We start from the raw sequence: 18,439 nt of genomic DNA, 5'->3' as shown, positions 1-18,439 counted from the left end.
GAAAAATATAATTTTTTTACTGTTTATCAAGGGTTTTTTTTCCAGGAATACCAAACTCAAAAAATAAACTGGTTAATTTTTACTGTTTCTAATGAATATATAATACGCTAAGATCCGGGTGTCGTTCTATTAGAGGTTTTACGGTACTTTTCCTTGGGTAAAATATCTCTGTCGATCTGTGTGTCCCGATGTCTTATCTTTTTTCAGTTGCTCCGTTGGTTCAAAAGAAGACGATTTGAAGATACGGAAAATAAACTTCGTTTCAGTCAAATGGCACATCTTGAGGTAGAATTTCGAAATTTTTAAATTTAAAAAATCGAAAAAATTCCAGAAATTTACTTCAAGAACATCAAGTTTTGGAACTCCAGAATCCTCAACCAACGTCACCGATTTTTCCAGAAGAACTTCATTTTCTGGAGAGGATTTTTCTGATGAGTTAGAGGAATCGAGATGTCAAAAAACTGGGGAAATCCTGGAAAATTCTGAAACTACTCCACCATGTTATATCAATGGAAACGTCCAAACGTCCTGTAATGAATGTTTTAAAAAATCGAAATTGTATAAACTTTTAAAGGATTCAGATGACTCTTTTTGAAGAATGCTGTTATTTTTTGTTATTTTTTGTTTTCGAAATGTTGTTAGTTTTTGTTATAATTCCTCGTTTTCAAATAAAATTTCTGTTTCAAAGTTCAACTCTATTCGTTAAAACAAAGCAATACCATAATGTTACAAAACCATATAATCCACTAGCTTTACTGAAAGAATCCCAAGTTATTAGGTTGTTTGGAAAGTTCCTGTCATTTCTGATCACATGTTTTCAAACGTTGTTTTCTTGACCAAGATACAAGCGAGGGAGCTATCGTTTTATCAGTATATTGGTGGGGCTAATTTGGCGGGATATATCAAGTACATCAGTGGCAAGCATTTCGTCAAAAAGCCATGAATTGGAAACTCTCGGCAAAGACGAAAAAAATCGGTAGATATGGACCACACATTTTGGCTCAATGCAACTTTTTAAACGTGTGGGTACCTGTTTGAATCTTCCCATCCTGCGTTGCACACATGGATGCTAGAATCAAATCATTACTAGTGGTGATAAATTAGTAATGTATGATTACTATAAACAACAATCCAAGTAGGTTGACAAAGAAGCCCAACCACCAGACGTCCCGAAACGTGAAATTCATTTTAAAATGGGATGCGGTCGGTATGGTGGTCTACCAAGGAGTGGAGTATTGAGAGGTTTTGGATGAAGGTGTCACTTTTACGACCGATACCTATTCTTGTCAGGCGACATAACTCTGACTCTAAGTGGGTCTCCCATGGAGAGAAACACAAAGGTGTATTTTCAAAATTGAAATCAGCAACCTCATGCGGGAAGAAAGACTCGGGCTGGTCTCGCTGGATTTGGCTAGACGATTCTGTCTAATTCATCAAATAGGCCGAACCTTGGACTTTCTGACAACGGCCTATCCAGCCATTTCTAAAGTCATCTTGATTGAAAAAAATCACTTCAAAACATGATATCTAAAATGGGTTGACTTGATTTACGATTCGCTGTGACCGGAGTTCTGGAAGGAAGGCATCCACAATTTTGTGGAGCGTTGGCAGATAGTCATTGATAACAATGGTCATTACCTCCAATTTATCCGACATCGTTTTGACCTTCTTCACTTTGAATGTATTTGACGCTAAAAATGACAGGAACTTTCCAGACAACCTAATAGTTACTTAAAGGAGGCGAGACAGCAAAAATTTCGGGGGACAGTTCGGGGGACGAAATTGCGCTTATGTAGACCATCGGTCGTCAGGCGCCTTCGCGCCCTCGTAGCTCAGCCGGTAGCAGCGCTGTACCCCTGAGCTGCCTGTCATGAATACAACCCCTCAAGGGGGTTCTCTATGCAAAATATCAGGAAAACTTTTTTTTTGGTGTCTGGCCTCCTTTAAATCAAAACATTTCCAGATTTTTGATGATTTCTAATGGTGTTTTGTCTATTTTTCACCATGCTTGTAAAATTCCGGGCCGGCCCGGGCCGGGCCTGAGGAAAAAAATTTCAAAAAAAATTTCCCGGAAGGCCCGGTAGCAAAAATTTTATCATTTTGAACCGAATTTTGAGCTCTCAATACAATTTTTTTTTGTGCTTTTTGGATTGTTTTTCTGTTTGATCAAAAAACATTTTAAACAACTCGAAAAAAATTTTTTGATCGAAAAAAATCACATAAGGGTCCCCCCTTATGTGATTTTTTTCGTTTTTTGAAATTTTCAAAACTTGTGGAATGATAGGCCCGCCGGGCCTCCGAAATTCGGGAAAAAGCCCGGCCCGTTACAAGTATGCTTTTCACCATTTTTTGTGTTATTAAGGCTTCAGCTTTATTGATTGACTTTCAACCATTCAAAGTTGAAAGTTCACATTTTAAACAGTAGAATTAAAAAAAAATCACAGTTTCAAAAAAATTTGTTAGAAAAAATCCACAAACTAAAAATGCTTCGTTTTACTTCGGATACTACTGCCGACATCTAGACATACCGACACACCGACCACCATTTTTTTTTTCGAAAACGAGAGGTTTCTTTCAGAAAACCTAAAACTATAGACGCCCCACTTGAATTTCCAGATTTACAAAAATTTTTTCGATGCTGTACATGAAAAAAGTTTTTGACATTGGGACCCACAGACGTTTGAAGCCACCTGTCAAATTAATTTTACCCAGATTTTCAAAAATTCAAATTGCTCCGCTGAAACCGCAAATCAAAGTTTTGAATTTCAAAAGTTTATTCTGTTTCAGAAAAAATATGTAAATGGAGCTAGATACAAAATAATACTAATGAGTTTATAGCGATAAACTTGACTGAGACATCTGGACACACAGACACTTACATTTTCTTTCCACTCCAGCCAGCCAAAAAACTCAAATCTGCTCCTTTGACGTATGGTCCTTTTCGAGATTCCAAAAGTGATTTGTACAGTAAATTTAGACATTTCTTTGTTGGGTTTGTAATCCAGGGCTAAATTGAATAATTGGGATTTTAGGAGAAGGGCTGATTGAATAATAAAATCTTGTCGACAGGTTCTTGATCTTGCTGATTTTAAAGAGTAATCTGAAACATTACTTGAAGCCTCTAATAGAAGGACCACTTAATTTGACTCGATTTATCTTGGTTCCTGTGAGAGATATCAAAAATTTCTCAACTAACAAAATGTTTAACATACAGTGCGTCCAATAAGTTTAGGGCCCCCCCCCCTAGATTTTGGCCGTCTGGCCAAAACTAGAATAGTTAACAAAAATCTGTGAATGCAGTTCGATTTCAAATCTAAAATTATCCCAGGGAACAAATTTTGGGTGTCCCACCATTCTTGGTCCCTGCGTACCACCAAAAAGACAATTTTTCGATACCGTCCGATAAGTTAGGGACCCCCTGAAATTTTCGAAATTTTGAAATGTTCTTGTCAAATTTTCGCTTCTAAACTGAAAATAACTTTTAAATTTGAGCTTTTTTCGTATTTTTTCATAAGTAATTGAAAGAATTTTCATAATTTGTCGACTTTTCAAATCATCGAATCTCCTCATTTTTTGGGTATTTTTGTGAAAATGACCCAAAATGCCGAAAAATTCAAAAATTTTGAAGGAAAAAATAATGGAGCATACAGAGAATTAGGCTGAGAAGTTAACTTAAGTATTGGGAGCGCAGTCCGGGCCTTGATTGGGTACAGGCGTTATGATAATCCTGTCATCCTCAAGATTTTCCACCACTGGTAAACGGATATTTTCCTACATGGGGATCCTGGACTTAATAAGTTGTGACAATATGGAAAAAGGCTTATATGATCATTTGTACATTGATTGAAAGCAATTCGAATTAGTTCTAGACCGTTAAAGCAGTTTCTCTCGATTCACCAAACCACCATTTTCACACAGTTGATGAATCTTGAGGATGGCAAGATTATCATAGCATATGTACCCAATCAAGGCCCGGACCGCGCTCCCAGTACTTAAATTAACTTCTTAATCTCATTCTCTGTATGTTTCATTCTTGTTTCCTTCAAAATGTTTAAATTTGTCGGCATCTTGGGACATTTTCACAAAAATACCCAAAATATGAGGAGAAATGAGGAAATTCGATGATTTGAAAAGTCGACAAATTATGAAAATTCTTTCAATTACTTATGAAAACATACGAAGAAAGCTCAAATTTAAAATTTATTTTCAGTTTAGAAGCGAAAATTTGACAAAAAATTTCAAAATTTCGAAAATTTCAGGGGGTCCTAAACTTATTGGACGGTATCGAAAAATGTGTGAAACAGCTTCAAATATACAAAATTGTGTTCGAAAAGCCATTTAAACACTCAAATACAAGTTTTTGCTTTTTGTTCCATGCAAAAAAGCGCAAAGCTGTTACTTTCGAAACGTCGTACTTGCGAAACGTCGCGGAGCCGCCCAGACGGCCGAAATATAGGGGGGGGGGGTCCTAAACTTATTGGACGCACTGTGTTATCAGTAATATTTTAGTAGTTGGCCACTTTGGATTCCTACCAGATAAATTAAGTGAAATCGGAGAAAAAAAGAGTAAACTGGAAACTTTTTTTTCTGTTTCAAGTTATACTCAACAAATGAACCGAAAATATATCAATTGCTCAGATAGTAATACAATTCTAATAACTAAATTTCTGAATTTCTGAATTTCTTTTTTCCCTCATTTCCCTCATTTCCCATTAGTATATTTTCAACTATACAACCCATAAATCTCCCCCCTCTTCTTTTTCTTCTTATCCTACTCAAATTTCTCTGCGTCTCTCATCCTTCCTATACTCTCTCGTTTTTCAAGTTTCTATAGCAACTAGAGAGACCTCTCAGAGACTTCCATTTTTCTTATTTTTGAGTTTTACTTTACTTTTTTTTATTCTGTAATAATTCTAAAAAAGGCTGAATTTCATTCAGAATAATGGAAATTTGGTACTTTTTTAATTTTTTAAAAATTTGAAATTTCAGCTGTCTGGAAAATCTGAAAATGAGAATTCTGGATACCCAAATCTTTGATGATTTTTTATTCACAAACCAGAAGAATTTCAATATTGTGAAGGAAAAAATTGAGGATCAAACAGAGGCAAATGGGATGATAAATGGGAAATCAGGTGGGATTTTTAAATCAGAAATTCAGAAATTCAGAAATTCAGAAATTCAGAAATTCAGAAATTCAGAAATTCAGAAATTCAGAAATTCAGAAATTCAGAAATTCAGAAATTCAGAAATTCAGAAATTCAGAAATTCAGAAATTCAGAAATTCAGAAATTCAGAAATTCAGAAATTCAGAAATTCAGAAATTCAGAAATTCAGAAATTCAGAAATTCAGAAATTCAGAAATTCAGAAATTCAGAAATTCAGAAATTCAGAAATTCAGAAATTCAGAAATTCAGAAATTCAGAAATTCAGAAATTCAGAAATTCAGAAATTCAGAAATTCAGAAATTCAGAAATTCAGAAATTCAGAAATTCAGAAATTCAGGATATATATTCTTTTAATTTCTAAATTTTTTCAGATCCCGCAACGCCCCAAAAATCCTACATTGAACTCCAAAAGTTCGACCCGGACAGAGGTTTTCAATTTTTCTGGAAACTCCCGCCTCCTACAGTAATCCATCCATATCCAATGATTCCTTTATACCAGTTTCAAGTTTCAAATTTTGCGCCAAATCATTTCCTACAACTACAGTACCCTCCTGAACACTACCCCCTACTTTCCGAATCCTGTCCATATCCGAAAATTCCATGTTTGAAAACAATTCCTAAAATTTCAAAATCAAACTTTGAAAAATCGGTGAAATCTCCGAAAAATACTATAAGAATTTCAGATTTTCCAGAACCCTATGAAATTGAAAAAATTCAAATTTTTGAAGCCAAAACGGTTAATAAAATTCCCAAGAAAAACAAGTTATTTCGGTCCAAAAAAGTTAGAAAATGTAAAAGAATTTGCTGAAAAAAAATGCTGTTTCATTTGAAATTCAAAATTTGTTAAGAAAATTTCTAGTTAGTTCTTCAATTTCTAGTACTTTTATTGGTCATTTAGGATTTTTTTTTAAATTAAAATCAAAAATTTTCCCAAAAATTACTGTTTCAATGTTCATTTTTCTAGAAAAAAAACAATTTTTTCTGAGATACAGATTTAATTTTTTATCATTCAAGTTTTTCAACAAAAAAAATTCCCATTGCTGAAATTGTATTTTTTCAATAATTTAGATTCAATAAAAATTTCTCAAATTATCATAATTTTTTAAAAAGTTTCAAAAAAGATAATTAAAATTCAAAATACTTTGAGAATTTCAGAGTTTCCAGAAGCTTAAAAAGTTGAAGAAATTCGTCCAAAAAATTTAAAATTCCCAGTAAAATTCTGAAAAACAGAAAAAATATCTGTTTCATCAAAAATATAAATTTTGCAGAGTTTTCAAGTTATTTATTGAGCCTCGGTAAATTATATTTTAAAATAAATTTTCACTAGGAAACTATTTTTCTGTTTCATTTAAAAATCAAATTTCACTGTATTACAATAACTGGATTACGGTAGACGTTTACTGAAACATATTTATAAACTCTGCAAAAAACTGATTAATGATAATTGTATAAGTGATTTCCAGATTTGAAAAAATTCTGAAAAAAACAGCAATCCTATCTATCTTTTCAAAAAAGTTAAATATAAATTTATTTTCTGTTTCATCGAAAACCCAAATTTTACGAAACTCACCATTTGATTACTTTATCAACCTGTGGCGGTGATACGAATTTATATGTTTCAAACTAACTTTGAAAATTCCAGAAATTCGGAAATCGCAAAATACGATCCTCCCGATATTACTTTACAAATATTCAAATTAAAAAAATTTTCAGAATAAATAAAAATTTGAATTTTTTCCAAAAGTTTGTAAATTTTTCTGTATCATTATTTTTTGAGAAATTTTCAAACAAAATCTTTGCAGTTTCAATACAGGAAACACATACACACATATAGACCAACATTTAAAGGTTTAATGTTAACATTCCCTCAATTTTTTATCTGTTTCTATTCAATATTTTGAAGTTTATCGATTTTGAAAATTTAGTCATCCCATCATAGAAACTGCGATGAAAATTTATATCATTTTTTTCCTTGTTATCATTATCAAAATTCCTATAATCTTAAGCTTTTGCCAATCTTCTTAGGATGAAAGTGACAATTTTTTGCACTGTTTCAGAATCATTTTGAAAATTTTTCAAAGATCTAAACTTTGATTTCTTGTAGTGGCTAAATAACCTAAATTCTAGAAAAAGTTGCAATTTTTAAAACATTTTTCTCGAGTTTTAACAAGTTTCTCAATAATTATACGGAGATTTCTCTTTTTTCGTTCACGAGTTTCAGCATATCATTTTATTTTTTAAATTTCCGTTTCAAAATTACTGTACTTTTAGATATTTTTTGCAGAAACATTGAAATGCATACTCTGGCCCCGAAAATCCCCCGTAAAATCCCCTGTCCCCACACCTTTAATATTTTCATTTTTAAAAATGATAATTATCAAAGTTTATGGGACAAAAAATTTGAAATTTTTTTGGAAGTTTTTGAAAGTCATAAACGGCCATAAAGTAGCACAGTCCAAATTTAGCATCAAAAATGTAATTTTTGAAACAGAGTTTTTTTATTCGAAAAAAAATTCGAGGATTTTTCATCTTTTTAAGAATATTACATTCAAGAATCAAGTTTCTTCGATGGTTTTAAGCCGAGTTATGGGCATTTCAAGATTTTCGTAGAGAGACGCAGACAGTCAGGCACTCTCGTTTCTCTGCGTCTCTCAAAAACTTCAAATCGTCATAACTCGGCTTAAAATTGTCGTAGAACAATGGTTTTTTTGTGGATTTTGTAGGAAATTTTGGGTGTTTGCTGGTGAAATCATAATAACTAGTATTTAGAAGATATCTGAAAACTACATAATTCGATTGACAATGTTATTTTCCATCAAACTCCTTTCTTAATAACTACTGTTTCAACTAAAGTACTTTGGAATGATTTTTAATTTGTCAAGATTCACTTGTTAGAATGTTTAAAGAAAGAGTTTTTTCCTTTCAATTAAGAATTCAAAATTAGGTATCCAAAATGTTTTGAATCTAAAACCAAAATGATAAAATATATATTCTGAACTCAAAAATACTGAAATTTCCCTAGAATAACCAAAAAAATTAATTTGAAAAAAAAGTCCATTTTTTTGAGTTTTGGTTTTTTTAGAGATGAGAAAAAATTATCAATTTTTGATTAACAAAGAAATAGAAATTATTTTTTTGAAACAGCAAAAAATGTGTGTTTCATACCTAAAATAGGAACTTTTAGTGTTTTCGCAAACTTGTACTCATTCAACTATTAACAGTAATTTAACAGTATTGTGAATATATATCAAATAACGAATTAATTAAAATTTTTTGAAACAGTAGTAATTTTTTTCAAAAAAAAAAACTTTATTCATCAGAATTCATAGCTCAATTTGAATTTGATTATCTGAGCTCCTGTAAAAGATAACAAAAAGTTGTCAACTGATAAAATGTTTATCAGATCATCAGAAACATTTCAACAGTTGACAACTTTTTGTTATCTCTCACAGGAACTCAGATAATTGAGCTCAACGCAATTAGATCGAAACTCCAGTATTAAGCAGATACCAATTTCTATGAATAAAGAATTATGTTATTTTGAAATAGTAACTTTTTATTCATCCAAACCATTTTCAAAAAATGCAACATCTTTAAGCTTAATTATCCCAATTTCTGTAAAAGATATCAAAAAATTGTCAACTAACCCAATATTTTTAACTTTCTGACAAACATTTTATTAGTTGACAAAATTTTGATATCTCTTACAGTAATCGAGATAAATAAATTCAAAATGATTAGGGACTTAATTTGCATTTATGGAAAAAAGTAACAATTAATTTTATGAATCAAAAAGTTTTAAAAAATTGTTATTCTGAAACAGTAACTTTTTATTCATCAGAATCATTTTTCATCTGCTATAAAAGGTATCAAAAAGTTGTTAACTAACAAAGTATTAATCAAATTGTCATAAATATTCTATCAGTTGACAACTTTTTGATAACTCTTACAGTAACCCAGATAATTAATCTCAAAAAAATTGGATCAAATTCTCATGACAGCCACTTGACAGTGTATTTTTTGAGCTGGCATTTTGCAACCGAACATTTCAGAACCTTTGATTTAGCAATTGTTTGTCAACTGATAAAAGATTTATCATAATATGATATCTCTGACAGTTACCGAGATAATTGAGCTCAAACTAATTTGATCAGAGACTCCAGAAGGATTAGATTTATTATATTTGTTTATATTTGTGGAAAATATATTTGTGGAAAAACTACCAATTTTTTTGAATCAAAAAGGGCACATAATTTGGAGGGTACAATAATTCGGGGGTACAATTTGGTACAAAGTGATTTAGGGGTACAAAATTCACAATTCGGGGGTACAAAACTAAGCCTTTTTCAGGTATTTTGTACCCCCGAATTGAAGATTTTGTAACCCAAAATTGCTTTGTACCCCAACGACCCCTAAATTTTTGTACTCTCCGAATTATTTGCTATCAAAAAGTTATCAAAAATGGTTACTTTGAAACAATGACTTTTTATTCATCAGAATAATGTTTTTGAAAAAGTACCAGACCTTAAGCTCAATTATCTCGGTTACTGTGAAAGATATCAAAAAGTGATTAACTAATAAAATGTTTATCATGTTATCAGAAATATTTTATTAGTTGACAACTTTTTTATACCTCTTACAGTAACCGAGATAATTGATATCGAACTAATTAGATCAGAGACTCCAGAAGGATTAGATTTAATTTATATGTGGAAAAACTACCAGTTTTTATGAATCAAAAAGTTATCGAAAATAGTTATTTTGAAACAGTGACTTTTTATTCATCAGAAAGATTGAAAAAATCAAGATCTTAATTATCTCAATTGCTGTGAAAGATATCAAAAAACTGTCATACAACAAAATATTTTTGACTTTTTGACAAACATTTTATCAGTTGTCAAAATTTTGATATCTCTTACAGTAGCCGAGATAAACAAATTCAAAATGATTAGGGACTTAATTTGCATTTATGGAAAAAAGTAACAATTAATTTTATGAATCAAAAAGTTTTAAAAAATTGTTATTCTGAAACTGTAACTTTTTATTCATCAGTGTAATTTTTGATAACCACAAAATCTTTAAGCTCAATTATCTCCGCTATAAAAGATATCAAAAAGTTGTCAACTAACAAAGCATTTATCATATTATCAGAAATATTTCCTCAGTTGAAAACTTTTTGATATCTCTTACAGTAACCCAGATAGTCAAGCTTAAAGTAATTAGATCAAATTCTCATGACAGTAGAGCCACTAGACAGTGCATTTGCCATCATAAGAGCCTTCGCATGATCATAAATACACTCCACTTCCTCAACAACAAATGCCAATCTCTGTTTTTCTTTTTTATTTAAATTCCCACCATCTCTTGTGTGGTACTGTATGATAAGAACTGCAATATTCTCCAGCCTCTCTGTGATTTGATGCTTTTCAAAGTCTTGAATGAGTTCGGGGTTTTTTGATTTCGCCACTTTTTCTGGAATATTTTGATTTAGGTTTTTTTGAATTTCTGAATTTCTGAATTTCTGAATTTCTGAATTTCTGAATTTCTGAATTTCTGAATTTCTGAATTTCTGAATTTCTGAATTTCTGAATTTCTGAATTTCTGAATTTCTGAATTTCTGAATTTCTGAATTTCTGAATTTCTGAATTTCTGAATTTCTGAATTTCTGAATTTCTGAATTTCTGAATTTCTGAATTTCTGAATTTCTGAATTTCTGAATTTCTGAATTTCTGAATTTCTGAATTTCTGAATTTCTGAATTTCTGAATTTCTGAATTTCTGAATTTCTGAATTTTTGGGTCTTAATTCCTGCAAAAACTGGAAAACTTACCCAGAATAGTCTGCAAAATGGAGATATCCATAATCACTCTTGGCTTCAGAATCTTCTTATTATTCTCTTTGACCGATTTATCGATTTTATCAAAAGTTGTGACTATTGTGTTCACACTTTTCACACCAGTCGCCACATTGTTGAAAATTTTCACCACATCTGCCATAGTTCTCTGAAATTTTGGGCTTAAAATTATAATCTGGAAGCTAGAAACTAAGAAAAAATAGTGGAAAATTTCGAAATTAAAAAAGTACTAAAAACGATTGTTCTTTCTTATCTTCTTTCTTTTCTTTCTTATAGTCCATTCATTTTAAGCAAACAATAAAATTTTTTGCCAAACTGTTTCATTATTAATGTATGGAAGAAATTGATAAGAATTTTGATTTTTTAATTCTTCAATTTAAAGAAGCAGGAACAATGTAAAAACATCTCAAAAAGTTGAACTTGTTGGAGACGCAGCCAGTGAGACGCCCTCGTTTCTCTGCGTCTCTCAAAAACTTCAAATCCCTATAGCTCGGCTAAAAATTGTCATAGAAAGATGATTTTTGGTGTATTCAGTAGGAAATTTCAGGCGTTTTCAGTTAAACTTCAAAGAAATGACTTTCATGTCCCACATCCTTCTAGAAAAAAAATATTTTCGAATTTGTCGCAATTTTTGTTTGTCTCCTAAAAACTGGAACAAAATATCCGCGATGTACATCTCAAGTTTTTTGATAAATGTTAAAAGAAAATTTGTTGAAACAGAAAATTTTTATTTTTATTTTTTTTTAATCTTTCGCTTTGAGCTTAAAGGTGGGGGGACAGGAGATTTTTCGTAGTTTTTTTGTAGCTAGAGTATGCATTCTACCGTGACGGTGTACAACGGTTAATGTCACTCTGCGTACAGCTGTCGTCCTCGCCTTTATGTATGCAATGGGGCGTGCGCTTTCTCTTTGCCCGCGTGGCTCAGTCGGTAGCGGCGCCGCACCCTCAATCATCGCCCCCACAAGTTCAACTCCTCGAGAGGCATCTTTGAACGGAATTTCGAGAACATTATTTTTTCATGTCCCCCCACCTTTAATTATCTCGGCTCCGGTAAAAGATATTTAAATTTGGTCAACTAGTTACTTATGAGTTTATGATAAACATTTTATCAGTTGACAAATTTTGGATATTCTTTTTAGGAGCCGAGATAATTAAGGTCAAAGTGTAGGTACAGAGTTGCATTAATTAAAATCGGACAAATTAAAAAAAAAAGAAATTGATAAACGGGATGGGACTAGTTGATCGACCTATTAATTGAAAAGCCAGTAATATTGTTTTAAAAATTTTCTGAAACAGCAATTCTTTCATTAAAAAATATTTAATTAATACCCACACCTAATATACCATCAATCTGTTCTAATAGAAGGGTACCCTATACTTGCACATTGAGCTCAATTAACACAATTTCTGCAAGAGGTATCAAAAACTTGTCAACTAAAAAATGTTAGTGATATTGTGATAAGCATTTTATCAGTTGACAAATTGAGCCTGAAGTTCAAGTAAATTTTTAGTTTCGAAAAACTTTGTTTTTCTTTATTGTATTTTCTATTCACTATCTTTATTGAAACTTAATTTATTTTTTTCCGTTAGTTGTTATATGTTATCAAAGCTGAAAAACTCGAACACCATCATTAATCAGATTGGTGATAAGATAAATTCTTTATACAACATTAGCCAACATCAACGAGTTAGTCTGATCAAAAATGCTCTCAATTTCCTCAGCAATGAAAGCCAAATCTTTCTCCATTTCCCTCAAATGTTTCTGCATGTCTGCAATAATAAATCCCATGTAAACTGTGGGAGCTCCAAGAAGTAAAAGTCCGGCCACGGCTCCACCGACACAAGCTGCACGTTGCTTGTCCATCCAGTAGCCTTCGTTCCTGGAAAAGTTAAGAACTTCAAGCTTGATTATTTTAGTTCTTATAAGAGATATCAAAAATCTTTCAACTGATAAAATGTAGGTAATAATATGATGAACATTTTATTAGTTGACGAAATTTTGATATCTCTCACAGGGACTGAAATAATTAAGCTCAAAGTAAAAGATTTTATTAGAGCATCAGCGGAATTCAGCTTTATGTTTTTACTGATGAGAACCAACCTGAGGCATGTGAAAATAGTATAGTCTTTCCCATCTCCATTTGTTCCAGCAAAATAATGGCCATGAGAACCATTTACCAAGTATCCAACCTTTTTGATTCTTTCCGGGATTCGATGTTTTTCGAAATCTATTTTCAGTTTTTGATTGGTAGATTCAGCGACTCTTTCTGAAAGTTGAAGTAGTTATCATTATCATAAAAAAAACGATTTCTTTTTATAATGAACTCTGGGACAATTCTTATACAGCAATGAACAAGAAAATGTATCATAAATTTTACCTAGCATGGTATGTAGAACTGAAATATCCTCCAAAGTTCTGTGCTTCAGCATTTTTTTAAACCTTTCCTTCATTTCCTTATCAGCTTTATGAATTGCTACGGCGATGTCCTTTGCGATTTTCGCAATTGTTACGAAATCCATTCTCAGCTGAAATCTTCAAGAATAGGAAAAAATGAAGAAACAAAATGAAATATTGACATAAATAGTTTGCTGAAAGACTAAGAAAAAAAAGTGCCGAGGAATGGAATGATGACATGGTCAACTTTTTTTCTTATCAAAAGCGATGCGTACAACCAAATTTATATTTATTTCCAAATTACGAAACATCAAATTTTTCCTCAAAAAGAAATTCTCCATTTTGAATTCAAAATGTCAAGCAGATTAACTGATAAACAAATAATTGGATACTGTAGACTAGGCTACGCTCCTTTTTTTCAGGGTTTCAATGTGAGTCTGAAACTAACAACATCCGATGGATCGATCATCGATCAATACAATTTCCATGTGGATTCTACGGATGGTCAGAGAATCTATGCATACACCAGTTTGAGACCCGGAACCATTTCTACAACGTAAGAAGAGAAGAATAACTGTTTCAAGAAATTTTAAAAGCTAAAAACAAGAGGTTTGCCACAGTAGAACTCTGCGTTTTTCAGTTAAAAACTGTCAACTTTGAGGTTCTACAAAAGTGGTTCAAACTTTTTCAATTTGTCTGAAAATCTCAGGTTATACTGAACAAAAATAGAGCTTCATTATTATAATTGACAAGTTTTTGGAAACAATTTAACTGAACGAGATAAGCGGCTTTTAAGCGCTTTAGCGTTAAAACGTATATCTCAAAAACTAACATAGTTATCCGAATTCTAAAAATTGGAAAATGTGTAAAATTATATGCTGAGCACTTTTGCAGTTGAAAACTTTTTAATAGCTAGTCCAGTTTTTGAGATATGACCTTTTAAGCCATCCCTTGTGGGCATGAGGAGGCACAGAGACGCGAGAGTCCTCTAGCTTTTCTGCGTCTCTCGACTAACTTCAATGACGCATAACTCGCTTCAATTTTCAGCTAGAACAATGAAAACTATAAATTTTTGTTGGAAATTTTATGGGCTTTTTAAAACTAAGAATATCTTTTGAAAATTAACTTTTTTTGAATTTTTCAAAATTCCCGGAAAATTTCTATTTTTATCCAAAAAAGCTTCCAGAAATTGAAGTTCCATTTTTGTTTGGTATACTCTCAAATTTGTTGATGAATTGAAAAATTCTGGAATAATTTTGTGGGTCTTCAAAGTTGACCATTTTTGGCTGAAATTTTTTTTCCAATTTTTTCGTATTTCTAGAATTTCTACTGTTTCAAAAAAATTATATTATTTGCAAATTTGATCTTTCAGTACTCATGGTTTGTTTATCAAGTTAATTCTAATACCTATTATAGTAAATTTTAAAAATTCCCAAAACATTTTTTTTCAGAATATCCATCACCTGGTCCACAAACAAAAAAAACATTCCAGCACCGAATCCGAAGACCACGACGCCGGCTGGTACTGGATCTACGCCAACACAAAGCCCAACAACCACTGGTTCGTTTTTTGTGTGAAGAAAAATTTGAAAATTGCTCAAATTTTTGATTACCGTAGGCTAAACAAACCGTTAACATTGAGCTCAATTATCTCAATTTCTATAAGAGATAACAAAAATCTGTATACTGATAAAATGTTTGTCATGATATCACCAACGTTTTATCAATTGACCACTTTTTGATATCTTTCACAAGAACCGAGATATATGGGGGGTTCTGATTGCCACTCTATTAGAGTCTCCTTCCAGCACCCAAACTACCAGCGGATTGTGATGAAGTGGAGGACAAAACATCTGGAATTCAAATTATATATCCAGATGGTATCAATCCAATCAGTGTGTACTGTGACCAGACTACGGAAAAAGCGTATACAGTAATCCAGATATGAGAACATGAAAGGTTATTCGAATGGAATCATGGAGATTCATTTTACACTTTTAGAGTACAAATTTTGGAACAGTCGTTTTTTTTTGGATTTCCGGTAACACATTTTTCTGAGTTTTTAAAAAAAATTTTTCCAGTCGCGGAACATTGAAAAACATCTCATTTGACCTACCGTATGCCAACTACACTGATTGGTTTGGAGAATCGGGAATCGGAAAGAATTTCTGGATGGGATTGGATTCAATGAATGCGATGAGCAATAATGGGAAATCGTACAATCTTCAAATTGATTTGTGTTGTGGAAGACAGTTGAGAGCCAAACAGATTTTTCATGGATTTACGGTGGGTTGCTGGTGCTTTCTCAGTGACTTCGCGCGTTTTTATTGATTACTGTAGCCAGTCAGGGTCACCCTAGGCATAGACTCTTCTCAGCCAGTTTCCACATCGCTGGTACGTTTTCAGTGAGTTGCCGCATTTTTAGAGCCATGCTGATTTTTTGTTGCTTGCGTATTTCTAGTTAGTTTGCGTCTTTTTGGTGCTTGCGCGTTGGCGTGATTTCAGTCATTTGACGGATTTTGGGTGATTGAGCGCGTTTGAAGTTGATGACTCATTTTTGGTGTCTCTGCGCGTTTTGAATGACTTGACGCGTTTTCAGTGACTTGACGCATTTTTGGTGCCTTGGCGCGTTCTCAGAGCCTTGGCGTTTTTTTCGTTAGTTGACGCATCTTCGGTGAGTTTGCGCTTTTAAGTCAGTTATAGTGTTTTCCGTGTGTTGGCGCATTTTCAGCCAACTGACCCGTTTTTGGTGAACTAGCGCGTTTTCAGTCACCTGCCGCATTTTCAGTGAGTTAACGCGTTTCCGGGACTTGGTGCAGTTTTAGTGACTTGACGCGTTTTCAGTGTTTTGGCTCGTTTCCGGTGACTTGACGGATCTTGGGTGCCCTAGCGCTTGTTAGCGACTTGACGTAGTTTCAGTCAGTTAGCGTGTTTCCGGGACTTGGCGCAGTTTGAGTGACTGGGCGCATTTTTAGTGTTTTTACGCGTTTCTGTGGTCTTTTCGCGTTTTCAGTGTTGACGCATTTCCAGTGACTTAGCGCATTTTCCGTGTTTGCGCATTTCTGGCGCCTTTGCGCCTTCTCAGTGAGTTGGCGCGCTTCCAGGGGTTTGGCGCTTTTTTTGTGCTTTGCGCATTTCTGGTGCTTTTTTCCGTGCCTTGGCGCATTTTTTTTTCAGGTGGGCACAAAAACCAATCAATACAGATTGACAGCAACTGCCGATCTACCGGGCATTGGTTTGGATTATTCTTCTCAAAGAAAATTTCTTTTCATAAAAAATTTTTGACTGAAATTATTTTCAGCCAAAGACATTGGCGCTCCATTTGCCACTCAACTGACATACAATCTGCAAAAATCTAAGTAGGTTTTTTTTGGGAAACAAAAAAGAATAAAAGAAATAGTCCAAATTTTGAAATTTTAAAAAATGTAAAATTCTGAAACAGTGAAAATTTCAAAAAATGATTATCAGCAGAGCAAATTTACAGACCAGAATGTGACCAATTCGAGTACTACGATGATAATAATGTTGGACCATCAGGATATGGGTGATTTTTTCAAAAAGTTATTGAAAATGTTTGAAAATAAAATTTTTCAGCGGCTGGTGGTTTGGAAGTTGTGGAAAAAATAAGAAGTTGTGGAAATAAGAACGGATTTTTGTATCCAAGTGCTAGTGGGGATTGTTCTGTGAAGTTAGTTTTATTGTTTTTTAAGGAATAGGGTGCAAAAAAAACTTTTCTCAAAAATTTTTTTGGGATTTTCTTAGACTTACTTTGATTCTCAATTATCTCAGTTATTGTGAAAGATATAAAAAAGTGGTACACTATTAAAATATAGGTGATATTAAGACAAACATTTTATCAGTTGACAATTTTTCGATATCTCTTATAGAAGCCGAGATAATTGAGCTCGAAGTTTCAGTAGTACACGCCGTGAGCAGCGGCGCCTTTTCGTTCCTTCATATTCATTCTCCACTGAAAATTTTAGTATTTTTAGTTCAAGTACCATGTTTTTACGATGTTTTCGAGTCGAGTTATGGCCATTCAAGGTTTCACATGAAGAGACGCAGACAGTCAGACACTCTCGTTTCTCTGCGTCTCTTTAAAACTTCAAATCGCTATAACTCGGCTCAAAATTGTCGTAGAACTGATGATTTTTGGTGGGTTTTAAAAGAAATTTCAGGCGTGTAAGAAACTGATAGAAAACTTCCAGAAACTTCGACTCGACTCTTCTTTTGGGAATCAATATGCGAACAACAGCCAAACAGCCAAAATTTTGATTTACCTATCATTCAATTACGAGTTGTAGTTGTAGTGCGAGGTACAGTAACCTGCGACATGGGCTCAAATTCAGCTTTCCAGGATAAATGCAGAAATTCAGAAATTCAGAAATTCAGAAATTCAGAAATTCAGAAATTCAGAAATTCAGAAATTCAGAAATTCAGAAATTCAGAAATTCAGAAATTCAGAAATTCAGAAACTCAGAAATTCAGAAATTCAGAAATTCAGAAATTCAGAAATTCAGACTCTAAGAATCTCAATATCTGAAATTCTAAAAAATTCAGAAATTCAGAAATTCGGAAATTCAGAAATTCAGAAATTCAGAAATTCAGAAATTCAGAAATTCAGAAATTCAGAAATTCAGAAATTCAGAAATTCAGAAATTCAGAAATTCAGAAATTCAGAAATTCAGAAATTCAGAAATTCAGAAATTCAGAAATTCAGAAATTCAGAAATTCAGAAATTCAGAAATTCAGAAATTCAGAAATTCAAAAATTCAGAAATTCAGAAATTCAGAAATTCAGAAATTCAGAAATTCAGAAATTCAGAAATTCAGAAATTCTAAAACTCTGAAAACCTGAAAATCTGAAACTCGACAACTCCGAATTTCTGAAATTCCAAAAAAATCCGAAATTCAGAAATTCGAAAACTTTGAAATTCAGAAATTCAGAAATTCAGAAATTCAGAAATTCAGAAATTCAGAAATTCAGAAATTCAGAAATTCAGAAATTCAGAAATTCAGAAATTCAG

The 18,439-nt window shown here is 32.6% G+C and overlaps 4 protein-coding genes across 4 annotated transcripts in view; 2 read left to right on the top strand and 2 right to left on the bottom strand.

Moving 5' to 3' along the window:
• Positions 1-595, top strand: part of CBG26717 — a gene marked incomplete at both ends in the record, with an annotated part of 1,459 nt that extends 864 nt beyond the window's left edge. The window contains 2 exons of the mRNA XM_045236182.1: positions 208-285; positions 332-595. Coding sequence (XP_045100709.1) covers positions 208-285; positions 332-595 — 342 coding nt within the window. The remainder of the gene's footprint in view (positions 1-207; positions 286-331) is intronic.
• Positions 596-10,389: 9,794 nt separating this feature from the next.
• On the bottom strand, positions 10,390-11,160 carry CBG24480 (the record flags this gene model as incomplete). Its single annotated transcript, XM_045236181.1, has 2 exons — positions 10,390-10,574; positions 10,995-11,160. 2 exons carry the CDS (start codon positions 11,158-11,160, stop codon positions 10,390-10,392), a joined length of 351 nt encoding a protein of 116 aa, XP_045091345.1.
• Positions 11,161-12,678: 1,518 nt separating this feature from the next.
• CBG24479 lies at positions 12,679-13,538 on the bottom strand (the record flags this gene model as incomplete). Its single annotated transcript, XM_002648267.1, has 3 exons — positions 12,679-12,898; positions 13,120-13,285; positions 13,397-13,538. The coding sequence occupies 3 exons, from the start codon at positions 13,536-13,538 to the stop codon at positions 12,679-12,681; spliced, it is 528 nt and encodes a 175-aa protein (XP_002648313.1).
• Positions 13,539-13,766: 228 nt separating this feature from the next.
• CBG24478 lies at positions 13,767-16,961 on the top strand (the record flags this gene model as incomplete). Its single annotated transcript, XM_045236179.1, has 7 exons — positions 13,767-13,969; positions 14,865-14,974; positions 15,222-15,312; positions 15,495-15,699; positions 16,591-16,648; positions 16,715-16,772; positions 16,898-16,961. 7 exons carry the CDS (start codon positions 13,767-13,769, stop codon positions 16,959-16,961), a joined length of 789 nt encoding a protein of 262 aa, XP_045091344.1.
• Positions 16,962-18,439: the final 1,478 nt, after the last annotated feature.

Source organism: Caenorhabditis briggsae (genome assembly GCF_000004555.2).
Source record: "Caenorhabditis briggsae complete genome, chrIV, whole genome shotgun sequence".
NCBI lineage: Eukaryota > Metazoa > Nematoda > Chromadorea > Rhabditida > Rhabditidae > Caenorhabditis > Caenorhabditis briggsae.
Note: the sequence above shows the minus strand (reverse complement) of the source record. Positions and strands in the feature narration are given on the sequence as shown.